General features: G+C 35.9%; 3 protein-coding genes and 1 pseudogene across 5 annotated transcripts; 2 read left to right on the forward strand and 2 right to left on the reverse strand.

Annotated features, from left to right (window-relative positions):
* Window positions 1–396: 396 nt before the first annotated feature.
* Window positions 397–1,873, reverse strand: LOC116163628 (annotated as a pseudogene).
* An 8,776-nt stretch (window positions 1,874–10,649) lies between these two features.
* Window positions 10,650–12,910, forward strand: LOC116158871. Of its 2 annotated transcripts, XM_031471725.1 has the most exons (3): window positions 10,650–10,826; window positions 11,108–11,659; window positions 11,712–12,910. In XM_031471725.1, the coding sequence occupies exons 2-3, from the start codon at window positions 11,110–11,112 to the stop codon at window positions 12,236–12,238; spliced, it is 1,077 nt and encodes a 358-aa protein (XP_031327585.1). In that variant the 5' UTR covers window positions 10,650–10,826; window positions 11,108–11,109; the 3' UTR covers window positions 12,239–12,910. The 2 variants fall into 2 exon arrangements, with proteins under 2 accessions (XP_031327585.1, XP_031327583.1); XM_031471723.1 differs by having other exon boundaries at window positions 10,650–11,659.
* Window positions 12,911–14,778: 1,868 nt separating this feature from the next.
* Window positions 14,779–16,918, forward strand: LOC116159724. Of its 2 annotated transcripts, XM_031472789.1 has the most exons (4): window positions 14,779–15,038; window positions 15,119–15,259; window positions 16,217–16,411; window positions 16,448–16,918. In XM_031472789.1, exons 1-4 carry the CDS (start codon window positions 14,811–14,813, stop codon window positions 16,862–16,864), a joined length of 981 nt encoding a protein of 326 aa, XP_031328649.1. In that variant the 5' UTR covers window positions 14,779–14,810; the 3' UTR covers window positions 16,865–16,918. The 2 variants fall into 2 exon arrangements, with proteins under 2 accessions (XP_031328649.1, XP_031328648.1); XM_031472788.1 differs by having other exon boundaries at window positions 16,217–16,918.
* On the reverse strand, window positions 15,252–17,362 carry LOC116159723 (putative nuclease HARBI1). The gene is made up of 2 exons (XM_031472787.1): window positions 16,914–17,362; window positions 15,252–16,130 (listed from the first exon to the last, which is right to left on the reverse strand). The coding sequence occupies exons 1-2, from the start codon at window positions 17,334–17,336 to the stop codon at window positions 15,309–15,311; spliced, it is 1,245 nt and encodes a 414-aa protein (XP_031328647.1). The 5' UTR covers window positions 17,337–17,362; the 3' UTR covers window positions 15,252–15,308.
* Between the last annotated feature and the right edge of the window lie 610 nt (window positions 17,363–17,972).

Here is a 17,972-nt window from a genome sequence, read left to right on the forward strand (position 1 = left end):
CGACGTACTACAGTATTGTTATTCAATATTGTATTTTAAATTTTAGCATGCCATGTTACTATGTTGTGAAAATCAAAACCTTGTGTTTAACAAAACTAAGTCGACATGCTACATTTTTATTTTGTAATTATAAAAGGAACAATATAAGCGTGTCATCTTACTATAATTTACTAATGTGATTTTATACCTTATTGTTATCTTCAAAAGCAAAAGGCAGTATGTCTACATGCTAAACTATTTTTTTTTAGTAAATCGATCTGCTAAAACTTGCGTCCCTGTATCTTCCTTATTAAAAGTCGTATATATACATTGAAAATAGTAACTGATAAAGCTCATTTTTATACTTTTCCAAGCACAAACAGAGCAATAACATAGTAAGTCGAGTTACTAGATTATTTAATTGGACGGCAGAAATGGCTTCAGAAAATCCTCGCGAAGAGCAAAGGCTTCATCCCCAATAAATACATATGGAAGGAGACGCCCACTGTTTTTTGGTTCACTTGCTAGTGGTATCCTTAATGTTCCGTCTTTCAACTTGTCATAAAAAGTTGTGTACTCTATAACGCCACCGTCAGATACTCTGCCATTTGTTCCAAAATGACAATAAATGAATTTATAATTTGCATTAACAACAGCTAATAGCACGAGACTATGACTGCATTTATAGTTGTAGAAATAGGAACCACTATTAATAATAATAATAATAATAAATCGTTTATTGGGTTTAACATGGAATACATCATCAGGTACATGTGGTGGTACGATCTGGACATGCTTCCCGTCCACGGCTCCGAGACAGTTAGGAAAATTCCATTTGTCTTCGAACTCTCTCGCTATAGCTTTTCAATCATTTTCCGTTTTTGGAAACTGCAATTGAATTACATAAATTACATAATTACATAAAAGTATTATTTTTTTAGAGCGGATTAACTGCAAGTGGACAAGAGGAGTCACCGGCCCCATCTCCAGTTGCGATTGTAGGGCCTTCGCGACCTACCTCCGCACAATCAACTGCTACTATGTCCAGTAGTAGTAGATCTGTTACCACCAAAAACAGTAGAGCCAAAAGATGTAAGGCCGATGACATTCTCATGAAAATAGATAAACAATTGGACAGTCAATCACAAGTAGAAGATCAATTTGATGTAATTGGTAAAAATATTGCTAATAAATTACGAACTTTACCACAGCATACAGCACTGTTAACGGAGAAAATTATAATGGACGTAATATTTGAAAGCCAATTAGGAAATGTACACAAATTTACAGAAATGAATCTATACGACACCCGAAATCAACAAAATTGGTCAGCTCAGCAGAACCAGCCGCATTTTCCTCCAATGTCATCATTCAATCCACATAGTTTTCATGCACCCGTGCAACAGCAGAATTTACTGTACCCAGCATCTCAGTATTCAAAAAGATTAGAGGAACAGTATCCAGGTACTCAACCTCCAATTCAAGAAGTGGGCCACACTGCTCAGAATACAATACAAAATAATCAAACACAGCAATATACTGTAGCTACATATATTTCCCAATTTTCAAGTGAACTTCCGGAATTGTAAATCAAACAGAACTATAATAATAAAGTGATTTTGAAGCTAATTCGTCTTAATTTTCTTACCTTTAAGTACTCATTTTTCAGTACACTATAAATAGCATCACAAGTTTCTGGTATATTTTGGCCTAGTGCTTGAGGCGAAATAACTGCAGAAAATTTGAGATCTTCATAACTTCGGCCAGTGGCCAAAAATCGTAAGGTTGATGTTAGGCGCTCGTGAGGGTTAATGGACGGCCGTAAATGAGTGTCACTTTTTTTAATTAACGGTGTTACCAATCTTAAAAGTTTTAGATAGGTTTCCTCATCCATACGAAGATAATTATGCCAATCTCCTGGCTCCAATCTTAGTTCCTCCAATAAATTTATATGGGACAACATACCTCGCTTGAGTAGCCATTCCTTGGTCCATTTGGACCGTGATCTTTTCTTCGTGGCTTCCTTTTTTTTAACAACTACATCCGCTGCCACTGCCAACAACTGTATACGGTTCATCTTTGAAAACTGGCACAATTTTACCCGAGGTGTGTAGGCTCAACAGTTCTCGTTCCATCGTTCCAACAGTTTTACCCGTCGGGTAAAAACGTCGAGAAAGAACGAGGTGTGTGGGGCCCTTTAGTTATAATTTTCCGTTTTTCAAAACCGTAGAAATCTACAAAATAAAAAGGTTCATTTTGCAATAAATCAAATATGCCTTGGAATTACCTAAAAAAACAGCGATCACGTTTCATTATTTGCCTTTGACGTATATTAAATTTATACTTGTTTATAAATTACTTAAAGAACTGCAAGTGCAATAACGTTTAAAATGTACGTCAAAACCATCAGGAAAACGACAATACATTCAACGTTTTGGCTCCAGTAGCGGAAAATCCGAATATAAGTTTAGGAACAAATCTTCTTCAAATCAGTTTTTTTTTTCTTCGATTATGTAGGTACTCTGATTCCGAAAAATGATAAACAAATAGTATCTAATGCAGATGCAGCATACATTCTCTAAAAAAACATTACCCTAAGATGCCTTTTATTGCGTCGGTTAGTTGAAACAGAATTAAATATGAAAATCGTTCGACGTCAAACAACGATAACTTAACGCGGCTCCGCACGCAACGGAAAAACCGAAGGCATGCCTCGAGGCTCAAGACCTCAAGGAAAACCTCTATGTGTGTATGGAAAATTCTGTTGAGGTTTTCCTGCGCATCTGACGCCTGGAGGCCGGAAATTTCAATACAAAATCTCATTCGATTTGCCTCTTCTTTTATAGGGTCCCAAGGCCGATCGTATTGTGTGAATGGGTGGGAGGTAGGTCCCGAGGCGATTCCGTTATATCCCTATGTATACCGTGTGTCAACTACCGAACCTGGCCATAGACACAACACATTTAAAATTACACAATTTTTAAAAACATGAGTTGCCATATGAAATATATATTTTGTTTAATGTCATATTGACACACGGTGTAGTAGGTGTGAAAAGAGGTCCGTTGCATCAAGTTTTCATATAGTCATGGCCCGTGCAAAGCAAAATGAAGAGGAATTTATAGCCAGAAATCGTAATGTGGCACTCAATCTTTCATGAGGTGTAATTGCGCTCCTCATTATGGTGTCCTTTTTCTGAATGATCGGCGTCACCAATGATAAGAGCCCTAAGTATATGTCCTCATCCATCCGCAAATAATTGTGCTAATCTTTCGGACTGAACCTCAGTTCTTTTAATAAATTTACATGGGAGTAACATTTCCTTTTCTGTAACCAGTCTTTGGTCCAGAATTTTCGCTTCACTCTTTTTCTAGCGCATTTCCACAAAAATAAAAATAAATGCGCTATTGTGGCCACTTTGTCCGTCCGTCCGTCCGCTCGTTCGTTGAGACGCTACTAGTTCTTTATCTTAAGGGCTATTGTTCTACTTTTTTCGCTATTTGGTACGTTATGATGTCGAGGCTTGCACCAAGGAAGGAATTTTTTCTGCGTTTATTGCTAAAAAAGTTATTGTAAAAAAAACCAAAAAACCGTTTTTTCCATGTTCCATAATTTACTATTGCCGTTTATTAACGATCCTAGAGCGAAACTGGCGTGCTTATAGGCTGGCCTTCGTATATTCCGTAGTGTGTGGAGACCCCCTATAATTTAGCTTCGCTTCAAGGCCCGTCGCATCGAGGCATGCCTTCGGTTTTTCCGTTGCGTGTGGAGCCGCCTTTAGAGATGCGATGCGCTTGTAGTTTGTTAAAAGATTCCAAAGCATCACTGATTTATAAAAATGTAATTTTTTATTTTATCGATTTCTACGGTTTTGAAAAATGGAAAATTTAAACTAAAAGTATGAACAGATGCAGTATTTTTTTCTCTAAAAAAACGTATTTACACTTTTGCTCTAAAATAATTAGGGGAGCTAGTAATTGACTATAAAGAAATTACCAATGAAATCCCTATGCTGCGGTGCGCTAGGCACCACCCTGTATATTAGCAGCGTCGCAGCATTCGGCGGTTGAAAACCGCTCAATGTGTAATAACAGAAACAAGCTAAGCGCACGCGGCTTGAAAACACGCAAGTGTGCATCGAGTCTAATAGTTCATAAAAAGTGCAAACGTTCATTCGAGTATATCGAAAAAACATCTCCTTATCGTCTTTGAGTTCTCGAAACAAGGTGGCAAAGTGTCCATGTGCAGACCGTTGCTGATTAATAGGCCGAACCCACCATCTGCATCGTTTCCTTCTGTCATTAATGGCAGCTAAATGTAAGGCATAGCAGGCTAATTGCACCGACATCGAATATAATTCCGCATTCATAACTTCAAAAAAACAACTTGTAGTACTTGTTTTATTTTGGGTTAACAAGGTAAAATAATGAATATAGAATACGCGTGGCGCCGCAACCTAAAATACCGGACGTGTGCATCGGGCCTTATTATTACTTTCTCCATCCGTCCATCCGAGGCTACTCCCACAGTTTTCAAGATATTTAGTTCTTTCTTTTTGCATTCGATAGCGTATAGCTCTGGCACCTAAGTCAAAAAAATCTTGGAATAAAGGAAAATCTAACGCCAGGTTCAAAATTTTATTTTGCGTATGCGCAGTGACAACTTTTTTATCTATGGAAGCATTTAAGTGAAACATGATACATAGGTGCTTGGAATAAAGGAAAATCTAACGCCAGCTTCAAAATTTGGTTTTGCGCATGCGCAGTGCCAACTTTTTTATTTATGGAAACATTTAAATAAAATTTGATACATAGGCACTTGGAATAAAGGAAAATCTAACGTTAGTTTCAAAATTTAGGTTTGTGCATGCGCAGTTCCAACATTCTTATTTAGAAAAGCATTGAAATGAAATTGTTCTTATAAACTGAAATTGAAGTAGCACGTCAAAAATGGATTACACATGTGCAACGCCATCTTTCATATTTGTGGCCGGATTTTTACAATTTTAACAGAAGTTGCATCTTACAAATGGGAAATGAATGCAAGTGGAAATGCGCTTTAGAAAACTTCGGCATGTTATATCTTGAGCAAGTAATTTTTAAGGCAATTCTTTGGGAACAGCAAAATACGTAACCTTGACAAGTATTAATGTAAGATGGAATAATATGTAGGTGGATGACGACCTCTTCAAACTGCATCTATTGTCATCATATTCGAAGTGATGACAGTGCGAAATGATCAAGGAGGTGTTCATGACTAAATCCTCTAGGGGGATAAATACCGTCCACTTTGAATCACACAAATTTCAAATATTTACGTTGCACTTGTTCAATAATATTTGTGTGCTTCTTATAAAACGGATTCCATATTACTGAGCAGTATTCTAGCTTTGACCTCACAAAAGCGAAGTTCAAAGCATTCAAAGTCCCCACATTTCTAAATGTGGAACAATTTCTAAACAAGACAATTTTGTGTCAAATGTAATTCCAAGATCCTTTACTAATTCACATCTCACTAAATCCGTTGCAGCCAATTTATAGTTGAACAAAAGTGGATCTTTTTTTCGAGTGAATGATACAACTTTACATTTATTCACACTTATGTTGAGTTTATTTATGGTACACCAATCGTTAATTTTGTTTAACTCAGAATGCAATAATATACAATCAGCACGAGAACAGACGGATGCATATATTTTAAGGTCGTCCGCAAACACAAGTTTATTGACCTGAATCTCTTCCAACAAATCATTGATCAAAATAGTAAATAATAAAGGCCCCAAGTTTGAACCTTGAGGAACGCCTGAATACGCGATGTAGCTGTTAGATTTGAAACCATTGTACGTTACTTGTTGCAATCTGTTGGAGAGATATGATGTAAATAGCTGAACGAGAGAGTCACTAAAACCTATCGAATCCAGTTTCTTTAATAGTGATCCATGGTCGACTCTATCAAAGGCTTTAGCTATATCTGTGTAGATCACATCAACTTGTCCACGTTGATCCTAAGATGGAGGTTAAATCTTGAGTGAAAGATGCTAAATTTGTTGCTGTTGAGCGTCCTCTTACAAAGCCATGTTGGAATTGAGAAATACTTGTGGATAAGCTTGGCCAGAGACGAGCATACAAGGTCATTTCAAATACCTTAGCAAAGTTGCAGAGTACGGCTATAGATCGATAGCTTTTGACATCAACAGGATCACCACTTTTGAAAATGGGACACACTTTAGAAGTCGAGGTTTTTAGGATTAGATTAAAAATTATTGTAAGTGGCACTGAAAAGATTGGTGCACAATCTCTAATCAGGAAACTAGGTAAATTATCATGGCCAGACGTTTTGGAGTTTTTTAGTTGTTTTATATACTTGTATAATACAAAACTTTTTTGTAGCAGAGGCCATACAAATCATTGTAAAGCTTCTGACATGTCTGAATTTAATGTAGAGACGTCAAAAATAGCAAACTGAGGTTTTGCCGCCGCGATCGTTTCCATAGAAACATAATTGTCATATGTTATGAACGCCGTTTTATATCGTGCATGACAGATGTCATTAGAATGCACAGTCATATGTTTCACTTGATCTACCGTTACGTTTAAAGTGATCACTATCCTTACGATTGAAGAACGGCTTAGTCTACTCATTCAAACCTATTAAAATGTGAATTTAACATATGCTATAAAATAAACAATTAAACATACTGCAGTGATGTTTTTTAACGCATTTTCCCAAAAAATAAAAAATGGACAACACTTTTCTCCATCCGACATTTGTCACTATCAGACCTTTATCTTACAAGTTATTATCCTACTTTTTTTGCTATTTGGTTGGTTATGAGTTATGACGTCAAGGTTTCTTTCAAGGAACTTTTTTCTGCGTGACAAAGTTACAGCAAACAATTTATTTTTTATTCCGCACAATTTTAAACTTTTGCCGTTTATTGTGTTTATGAATTCTATACACCCATTTTTTAACTACCATCTGTGGGCTCAAAATCTTGGTCTAAACCCCATTTAATCGAGCAAACGGTTAAATGCCATGTTAAACAAAAATAAAATTCACTCTGTAGTTTTTTTTGAAATTTTAACAGAAGTTGCTTTTTTAATTAAGGTTTGTCATCATTTTGGTTATATGGTTGAAAACGAGTTTTGCTGAACAACTCATTTTTTTCCGAAAAAACCATCAATGTGGAAACGCGCTTTTGTATATCGTTTATGATATGATTACATATTTTGTAACTTGTTTTTTTTTTAATGTTTACGTGAGTTTAAATCAATCGATTTTGGTTAACTAAATACAGGACTCCAAAATGGTGTGTAAAAAAATACGAAGGCGCTCTTAAGAAATCTGTAAACAAAAAAAAAACTGTATACGGGACAATGTCTTCAGACGAGTATGACAGGTTATTCCATTTTTATATTAAAATCCGACCTTTTATTACAATCAAAATTTAGAATTATGGAGCATGAAATCTCAACTGAATCGTCTATGGCCCCCGTGTCCTATTCTGTAACCGGAAATAGAATTGTAGAGCTTGGCTACGTTATCTAAAAGGTGTTTTCCATCCAAGCATCTCATTTAAAATCCTGTACTTTCGCAAACGTATACATCTGCACCGAGAACGCCGAAAGGGAACTGGCTTAAGCCTGATTGAACTAAAATGCGATACTTGCGGGAAAATCTTTTCATTTCAAACCTAAGATGCCAACAAGCGGATAATTAATACTGGGGCAGTTTGGGGGACGTTGGCAACCGGGAGCACGTATCTGCACACGAGTGAACTACTGAGCAACATTGATATACCTACACTGCCTGAAGAACTTTATTATGAAATTGAAAATCAATTATCAGAGGTTAGTCGCAAGAAGTCTCGTAGGTTAGCAATATAACGAATACAAAAAACTTAATACTTGTAGGGTTGGCAACTGTCTTTATATGAATATGCTGGCAAACGGGAAAAGACGAATGCTGTTGACTGCGGCAATGTCTGTAAAGATGGTACCCCTTGGATCACCGTATATGACGGCTCGTGGAGTAAGAGATCATATGGTACCAATTTTAACGCACTTTCTGGAATGGTAAAGTTAAAAGAAGCTATGGAAGCGTATGTTAGCATTATTATTAAAAACATTTATCTTTAGGTTGGCATAATTGGCAAACATACCGGTGAATTACTATATATCGCAATTCGCAACTAGTTTTGTAGCATTTGCGCTAAAGTAAACACTAAAAACATGGAGCCTGGTGATCACTTGTGCTACAAAAATTGGGACGGTCCTACTACAGCCATGGAGGCAAATATGGCCGTTGAAGGATTCACGAAGAGCGAAGAGATGCATGGGGTGCGCTTCTGCGAATTTATTGCCGATGGTGATTTGAGCGTATACGCAAGAAAGTTACGTGTTGACGTTCTTCCAACTCCGAATTAATTACTCATTTGCTTTAATACGTTTATTACGCAGGTAACAACTGAAGCTTAGAAAAAAGTTCTCTTCCTTAAAATAAGTACCTAAGCTTATATAAGTACTATTTAAGAGATAATTATTGGAATGAAAAGATAAAGTTTGATGATTACTTATTTAACAGTTTTCGTAAAATATCTAAATATGATTAACAATGATTTCAAAAGATAAAGTATGGAAAAAGTGCAATTATGCGGAACACCGTTATTTATCACACTTATATAACATTTGGCGAAAAAAGATTAGATGCGAGAAAAGTGCAACTTAGAGGTTCTTCTAGTTTTATCAATGTGGAATGGGATCCCTCCAGTGGCGTGTACGTGATTAGGGGTGCTGGCATATAACTAGAATAAAAAGAGGTCCCATACGGTGCAGAAGTGAGGAAAATGGAGTGCACTAACCATGCTTTGAAGAACTATGGCAAACATCTCCGTTCCATAAAGAGTGACACGGGCATTAGTTTGGCTGGAAGAAAACTACTAACCTTGCTCCAAATTAAAAAATTAACCAAAAGGGCTAAATGCTCCATATATGAGCATGCAAAAAACGGCCAGAACATTGAATTGCTACAAATGGATTTAATTAATGGGTTGCATCACGTGTATGGCGATCATTCCAAATGCAGAGAAGAAATATGTAACAATATCGGCGATGACTCAAACAATAAAATTTCGCAGCTCAAGGCGAGCTTAATTTATAATCATATTAAAGGTATTTTTAATTTTAACGCTTACTATTACACAAATCATTGTTTTAGGCAGTGTTAATCTTTTGGCTAAGAAAGCTCGCCTTTTGATTGCCAATGAAAACAACAATGCGGCGGAAAGGCTTATGAATATAGTCGCCAGATTTAACATGGGCAAAAGACTAAACCTGATCCAACGTAATTCGTATGGTACACGTGTATACCTTGCGGTTCTACGTTACAACAGTGGGCACAACTGGTCCATCTCTGCATGGAAGACATATTCAACAGAAGTCCAGGAGTCTACTTCAAAAAATTCGTTACTGAGCAATCGGCTAAGGCTGCGAGCAAAGCTAAACGAAGGCTTTTTGAAACTCCTGCGCCACGTAAAGTCATCAACTGCAAGACACTAGACAGCAACTGCAAGACACTAGACAGAAACTATCCCTAGTAGCACCAAATATTGAATATACATATATTTTACATTTATTCAATGTTATATGTTGAGTAAATATTTATAAAGTACAAGCAATATTTAATAAATATTTGAAAAACAATATTTATTTAGTAATATTTTTTATTCGTTTATAAAATAAAATTTTTAAACTCAAATAGCAATAAAAAATTGCTATTATTAGTCATATCTATAATGTATATAAACTTATGCGGGTGTGCCCATACACGTCAGTTTTGTTTAAAAAAAGTATTTTATTTCTAATATAAATATATTCATTTATTTATAAAATATTGTCAAGAATATATTTATCTTGTAATATATTGGTTATTTAGTAAATATTTCCAATTACGGTGTACGGGGCGCACGAGCAGTGAGACAATTACCCATTGCCGCGCCAAACCATCCTCATAACCTCATTTTTGCAGCGTTTATTTTTTGTAGGTTATCATAGAGTAATCTTAACGGTTAAGTTTAAAATTCGTATACAAAATTTTAGTTAATCCTATTGTGAAATATCAAAATACTGCCCGAGTTTTAAGTGTGTGTGTGTGTGTGTTTATAAAGTAAGAGTGCTTATACATCGGAGAAGGTAAGTTCGTATTTCTGTTCATGTGCCCACATTGTGAAATTATAGTTTAAAGATCATGTCTTATTCTCATCACGTTCGACATAATAAAAAGTACCGTTACATTCAAAAGCAGCTACTTAAAGGTTCCACCGAGGGTTCCACTGCACCTGTAGAAAGTGATAAAGACGTAGCCATTGCCGAGACCATAGCTTTATCGAGGAATTCTGAATGGGGGAGAATTTCTCTTGACAAAATACTGTTAATTTCCACTTTTTTAAATCTTGATATTAAATCATTCTATTTTAATTTAATAGCATTATTATACTTTTGTAAGCTGTAATCATTAAATTTTAGAGGCTACTAGAAAGAGACATGCTAATGCAACGGAGCAAGAAATCAAGAAGACTGTATCATTATATTTGGCACAAAGTAAAAGCCGTATAAAAATGAAGGAAAGGTAAAAATCAAATATAGTCTTTGTATACCGTAGAATCGCCTTACTTTGCCCATTAAGCCAAACTTTGCCCACATGCTAGGCAATTTAAAAAATTCGAAATTATCCATTTGGCAACTGTGGCAATGGTGAATGCGTGGGGGTATGCATGTTCAAGGTTGATAGCATGTGTAAAACTGCTCACATGCATTTCTCGAGTGCGCGTGGTGACACATAGTTCGCAGGTAAATATTACTCTTTTTTGTCTTATTTTTTACGTAAATTGTAAGGTTTGGTGCGGGATACGTATTTGGGTTGTAGTTTTGAGCTATTGACAGTAGTTTTATATGACCATTAATTACTTCAATATATCCACAGATTAATATTTAAAAAATTATTTTTTTATAAATTTGAAAAAATAAAAGTGGGCAATGTTATCCGCAATTTTGTGATGAAACCTAAGATTTATTTTCAAACAATTATACGTCAATGATCGTAACTTATAGCATCGACATAATTATTTCAGCAATGGGAAAGTATAAAAGACGGCTAGGGGCGCGAAAATATATGGACTACGAAGCTAGTGCATTAGAAAGGGCCTTGCAAGCAATGAAAGAGGGGATGAGCAGTCGGAGGGCTGAAACCCTGTACAACATCCCGAGAAGGACGTTGTTGAATAAAATGAAACATATACACACCGGCGATGTTGGTCGACCAAAGAGTCTTTCTCAAGCAGAAGAAAGAAGCTTAGTGGACGTCCTAATAGCAAGTGCAGAATTTGGGAGTCCTATGACAGAACTAGACCTAAGAATGCTGGTTAGAAATTATCTGGACCAAAAGGGGATCTCTCTGACTTGTTTTAAAGAAAATTTGCCAGGAAGAGACTGGGTATATTTGTTCTTGAAGAGGAACAAAACCAAACTAACGAAAAGGACCTGCCAGAATATTAAAAGATGCCGCGCTGAAAAAACCTCAGAAGAGTTTGAAAGTTATTTTCAAAATTTAGAGACGACTCTGCAAGATGTTCCTCCTCAAAATATTTTGAATTATGATGAGACCAACCTAAGCGATAACCCAGGTCAGCATTATTATAGCTTAAAGTTTTTTTAATCTAAATCTTAATATTTTAGGAACCACGAAGTGCATATTTTTCCGAGGAACCAAATATCCCGAACGACGAATGAACACCACTAAAAGTGCCATTTCTCTTATGTTCTCAGCAACCGCAGCTGGTGAACTCTTGCCATGTTATGTAGTGTACAAAGCCGAGCGAATGTACAGTTCTTGGATAGAAGGAGGTCCACCCAACACAATTTATAACAGAACGAAAAGTGGATGGTTTGACGCTGGTACATTTGTTGATTATTTTAATAAAGTTGTGATTCCTTGGGCAAGAAGATTAAAAGGACCCAAAGTTGTTATAGGGGATAATTTATCCTCTCACCTTAATGTTGATGTGTTGCTTGCCTGTCAAAGGAACAACATCCGTTTTGTCTTTCTACCTCCGAATTCGACCCACATAACACAGCCTTTGGATGTCAGTTTCTTTGGGCCCTTAAAAAAGGCTTGGCGGACAATCTTGCAAGATGTCAAACTAAAATATCCCTCTCAAACTGTGTGGAGAAATCGTTTTTCCCAGGTCTTTTGGCCAAGCTAATAAAGACGATCGAACTGAAGTCGGAGAAGAATATAAAAAATGGATTTAGAGCGACTGGAATTGTCCCCCTTTGTCCTGATGAAGTTTTAAAGAAAATGCCCACAGCAAGGTACAAAGAAAGAGTTTCACGAGAAATTGATAATTCCTTATTAGACTTTTTGCAATCCCAAAATAAACGCGGCGAAAGGGTTCAAAGGAATAAAAAGAAAATGTTGCACGTTGAACCTGGAGCATCAGTTTCAGTGGCAGATCTCCCCATTGCCCAGAATAAAACAAGCGTAGAATATGAAGTTCCGGCCATAGAATCTGAAGTTCAGGATGCAGAACCTGAAGTTGACAGCGTAGAATCTGAAGTTGAGGACGTAGAATCAGAAGTTCAGACTAGAAGCGACCCTGAAGAAAGACAAATAAAAGTTGGCGACCACGTAGTTGTAGAGATTAAAGGAAAAAAGTTTCTAAAATACCATTATGTGGCAGTTGTGTTAGAAACAGATGATGAAAACGACTCGCTTTTTGTGAAGTTTATGAAGAAAGGCCTGGCTGGTTTTATATTTCCTCCCATGGAGGATAGGTACTAATTAATTACTCTTTTGTTTCAGCATTTTCAAATCCAATGATGTTTCTGAGGTGGAAGATTTGTGAATAATTTAATTTTTAATCAAATTAATCGAGAATGTGCCATAAAATATAATAGTATTTACTTTGTAAATATCGTTAAACAAGTATATATAAATTTACTTAATATTTTGTGTAATATTTTACTAGTATTACATATATATTTATCCAGTGGAAAAAAAATATATAGAGTAAATATTATAACAAAATATTTAATATGAGTAGTAACAATATATTGTAATAATATTTACTAGGAATATATGTTCAATATAAAATTATATATTTAATCTATATATAACAAATTATTTAAAATATATAAACAAAACTCTTTTTTAATATATTTCTGAAATATTCAATTTAAAATATTTTGCAAATATTTCGTGCTACTAGGGATGGCATACATTCTGAGGAACCCGATGTTGACGGCGAAATCGTATCTGTCGAATGCGGAAAATTACTGAACGATCTACAGGTATGATGACATACACCCTTAAAACTATTAGGAAAAATTAAATATCAATGAACACCTTCAGGTAACCGCAGAAGAACGGACATCTATTGCTTTGGGTACCATTGGCCAATTTGGAAATGTCTTATATGAAAGAGAGCGGGAAAAAAGTTTGACTGCCTCACTGTTTGGTCGAGTTATGAACCGAAGGCCTCATACTCCATGCCATGGAATCGTGAAAACTTGCTTGGCCAAAAGTAGTGTATTTGCACCATCTCTGGAATACGGCATTTCCAAAGAGCCGTGGCCATAGCCTTATTCGAAGCAAAAACTAACCTTAAGGTCAAAAAATGTGGTTTATGGATTGATTTGATTAATGGATTTCTAGGAGCATCACCTGATGGTAGATTTATTATTTAATTTGTAAACACAGTAATATGTACATTAATACTACAAGCATATTTTAAAAACATTCACTAATCGATTATCTACGTATGTTGGGTTATTTCATCATGAGAATTAAATTCAATTGGGGTTCTCGATGATGCAGAAAAGAAAACTCTCTTCGTTGAGACATACACATCGGTATTATTTATTTTACACACTCCTTTACATTTTATACGTCAAATACCAGCGACAACGCCCTCCTTTGGCATTATACAAAACAAACCAATTTGATAATGAATACAATTTGAAATTCTTAACATACTTCCCGCCTTAAAATCGTTGCGGGATTTTAACAATTGAAAAAAATACAAACAATTAATCCATAGCAAATGAGAAAAAAAAAATTATTAAGTTACAATAACGAAAATTATCAATTTAGAAATAGGCACAGGTAAATAAAATAAAATTAAACTTCTTCATCATGGCGTTCATCTATTGGCAGACTGCACAATTTATTAATCGGCCGCTTGTAAGTGCCATTTTCGCATTTGATAGTTGCGACACGATTGATACCGTCTTTGCCTGGATGGACTTGAATAATTCGGCCTAAAATCCATTTGGATGGTGGTAAGTTCTCTTCTTTAATCAAAACCATAGTGCCGATTTTGACGTTCTGAGATATCGTTCTCCATTTTACTCGCTGTTGCAATTGAGCGATGTATTCAAGGGACCACCGAGACCAAAAATGTTGAACGAGTTGTTGTAACTTCTGATAGTGATCCAGGCGGTTACTTTTAATCTCCTTTAAGCGGCCTACTCACGAGGCAATTTGCAGGGTACAATTTGCAGGGACCCTGCGGATTGTCTCGTGTGTATTGCAATCGTTCCAATTTTTTAACGACTTCACGATATCGGCTAGTTGGGTTCTCAGTCATTCCAATCGCTCTGCTCCCCTCCCGAATACCCTGCGAATTATTGTGTGTGTGGGACAGTTGGAGGCGATTTGATCTTAATAAATGAGGTTATAGGTCGGCCGGGTTATTTGTTCTTTCACGTTGATTATTTTTTCTTGTTTTTGGCTAGAAAAAGTGGATTAGTGAAATACAATAATTTAAAAACATAATGTTGGAAAAAGAAAAGGAAGTATGGACCGATATCATCGACACATTTCGAGATATGCCTTTTTTATGGGACAAAACAAACAGTAACTACCTGAATCGCGATATGAGACAGGAAGGCTTCAATATTTTGCTAGATAAATATAAAGTGTTCGACAAATCAGCAACTTTAGATGTATTCAAGAAGAAATTAGAAAATATGCGGACAACGTATAACAGGGAACTAAAAAAAGTAAGTTGTTAATATAGATTTTTATTACTTTGTGTCTGTAAAAAGTAGGCATTTTACTAGTTTTGTATTATAATTTTTAGATAAAAAATTCGAAAATAACTGGGTCAGGATTAGATGATATTTATATACCATCATTGTGGTATTTCGACCTGATGGGATTCTTAACAGAAAATACCCAACCAAGCCGTGACGGAAAAGATACTTTGGAAAACTCTACTCAGGTAAATAATAACAAATACTATCAATCTATGATTTATTTATTTATTTTTCTTATAATGGCACAACTCTCAACATATTTTCCTGAAAAGAAACACTGCCTTCTGCATTGAAATATTCTTTAAATACGTTTCGAACATATTTACCTTCTTCATTCCTTTGCCTATCGCTAATTTGTGCGAGAGGAACTAAATTAGTGCCTATATCACGCCACGCACCAAGGTCAAATGTCAAATTTTCTGTATTTTCTTTATCTACAAATGTCTGTGTGATGTAGCTAGATGATTTGTTTCTCAAATAATTATGAAGTGCACAACAAGCCAATACTATGGGATCAACATTGTCAACATTGGTAGCAATAGTTTGTAGTAAAACCCTAAATCGAGATACCATTATGCCGAAGGCGTTTTCAGAAACTCTTCTGGCACGAGATAGCCTGTAGTTGAATATCCTCTTTTCATGATCTATGTTTTTGAACGGATATGGTTTCAGAATGTGTCTACTAATAGCAAATGCACTGTCGCCGAGAAATACATAAGGGCCAGAACTGTTGCTATCTGGTAAAGGAGACGAAGGTGGCAAGTTTAGATAACCTCTAGTTAACATTTTAAAGAAATTTGTATTTTGTATAACACCCCCATCTGAAATACTTCCGTTTGTTCCAGTGTGTACATACATAAATTCATAATTTGCATTGACCACAGCAAACAGTACTACACTAAAAAAGCTTTTGTAATTGTAATACGCAGAACCGCTGTGTGGTGGCTTCCGTATTGCTATGTGTTTTCCGTCCATAGCCCCTAAACAATGACTAAAATTCCACTTGGTTTCAAATTGGTTGGCGACACGTTTCCATTCTTCTTCTGTTGTTGGCATCTAGAACAAAAAATCAGTGATAAACAATGATGAAAAAAATTATAAAATATAAACACAAAATATATTAACTATATTTTTATTTTCAGGAAACACCTCAGGTGCCTGTTGAGTTATCTAATGAAAATGCACTCGACCAAGAAGCTTCAGGAACTAATGCAGCCACTCAGGAGGAAATACCATCAACATCAAAAATGACAAATACTAAAAGGCAAAGAAAAAGCTTAGACAAGGCTAAAGAAGAAGTACTGAAAAAGGCAAATAAATTACTAGATGATACGGAACAAGAGTGGGAAATAATCGGAAAATCCTTAGGACTCCAGTTAAGTACAGTGGATCCACAGCAATCAGCTATTGCTAACAAATTAATTTCTGATGTTATTTTTTACGCCAAATTGGGGAAATTAACTGAAAATGCATCAATTATATTGAATCCCGCAGTCCAGACACCGTACCATTACCAATATTCTTCGTCATCGCCGTCGTCCCGCCATTCAGTAGCATCTGTATCTACTCCAAGAGTGTCTCAGTATTCAGCCTCATATTCAGCACCTCCCAGTATTTCGATGGGACCAATATCCCCTCAATACTTGGCTTCAGGTTCGACACCAACAACAAATCAAACAGCAAGTTTTTACCCTGTCGACCGAACACCTACTGTCGTCCATCCAACAACTTTCGATCAACCACCTCCTGAAGATACCGACATAATATCTCAGTATCTTGTGTTTAAATGATTTCAATAAAAATTTAATTATCAAAAGTGTATATATTTTTTTAACTTACCTTTATATAGTGTTTCAAACAATTGTAGATAGCCCAACATGTTTCTGGAATTATACTAGATAGGAGTTGCGGGGATATAACTGCGCTAAATTTTAGGTCTTCGTAACTTCTTCCGGTAGCCAGATACCTCAAAGTAACAATTAATCGTTGTGTGGCACTAACGCTGGATCTCATTAAAGTGTCTTGTTTGGCAATTAAAGGCCCCACCATATTAAGAAGTTCTTCAAAACAGTTACTATCCATCCGTAAAAAGTTTTTAAAGTCCTCTGCTTCCAATTCCTTCATTAAAATTGTATGAGAAAATTGACTTCTTTTTAGCAACCATTGTTTTGTCCAGTACTTTCTTCTCTTTTTCTTTTCATCAGAGTCTAATGTCACTAATGCTAATGCTATACCAATTTTTTGGCGCTTTGAGGGAGCCATGGTGAGATACTACACGCACTCGGAAATCAACAACTCTACTGATAAATTGGGATGTGTAGCGTCTACACCCAATTTCGTTACAAATTGTTCCCTGCAAATTGTACCCTGCAAATTGCCTCGTGAGTAGGCCGCTTTAGATCTTCTTCAGGCAGGGACTGAAGTGTTTTATAAATTAAAAAATGTGCCGGAGTTAATGACTGAAAGTCATTCGGATCTGCCGAAAGAGGTGTTAATGGACGTGAATTTAATATTGATTCAATTTGTGCTAAGACGGTGGATAGTTCTTCGAATGTTAAACACGCATTGCCCATAACCCTTTTTAAGTGATATTTGACACTTTTAACACTTGCTTCCCATAAACCCCCGTAGTTTGCCCCTTTTGGAGGAATAAAATGCCATGTTATATTCTGATTTGTTAGATGGTTCATAATATCATTATAATTTTTCTTTAAAAATTCGTTCACTCTTTTTAGTTCTGCATTCGCCCCCACAAAGGTTGTGGCATTATCACTGTAAATGTGCCTAGGTGAACCACGGCGAGAAATGAATCTTCGAAATGTGCCAATGAAAGCATTTGTTGACAAAGAACTAATTACTTCGAGATGCAATGCCTTAACTGTTAAGCAAACAAATACA

Source organism: Photinus pyralis, unplaced genomic scaffold (genome assembly GCF_008802855.1).
Source record: "Photinus pyralis isolate 1611_PpyrPB1 unplaced genomic scaffold, Ppyr1.3 Ppyr1.4_LG1, whole genome shotgun sequence".
Lineage (NCBI taxonomy): Eukaryota > Metazoa > Arthropoda > Insecta > Coleoptera > Lampyridae > Photinus > Photinus pyralis.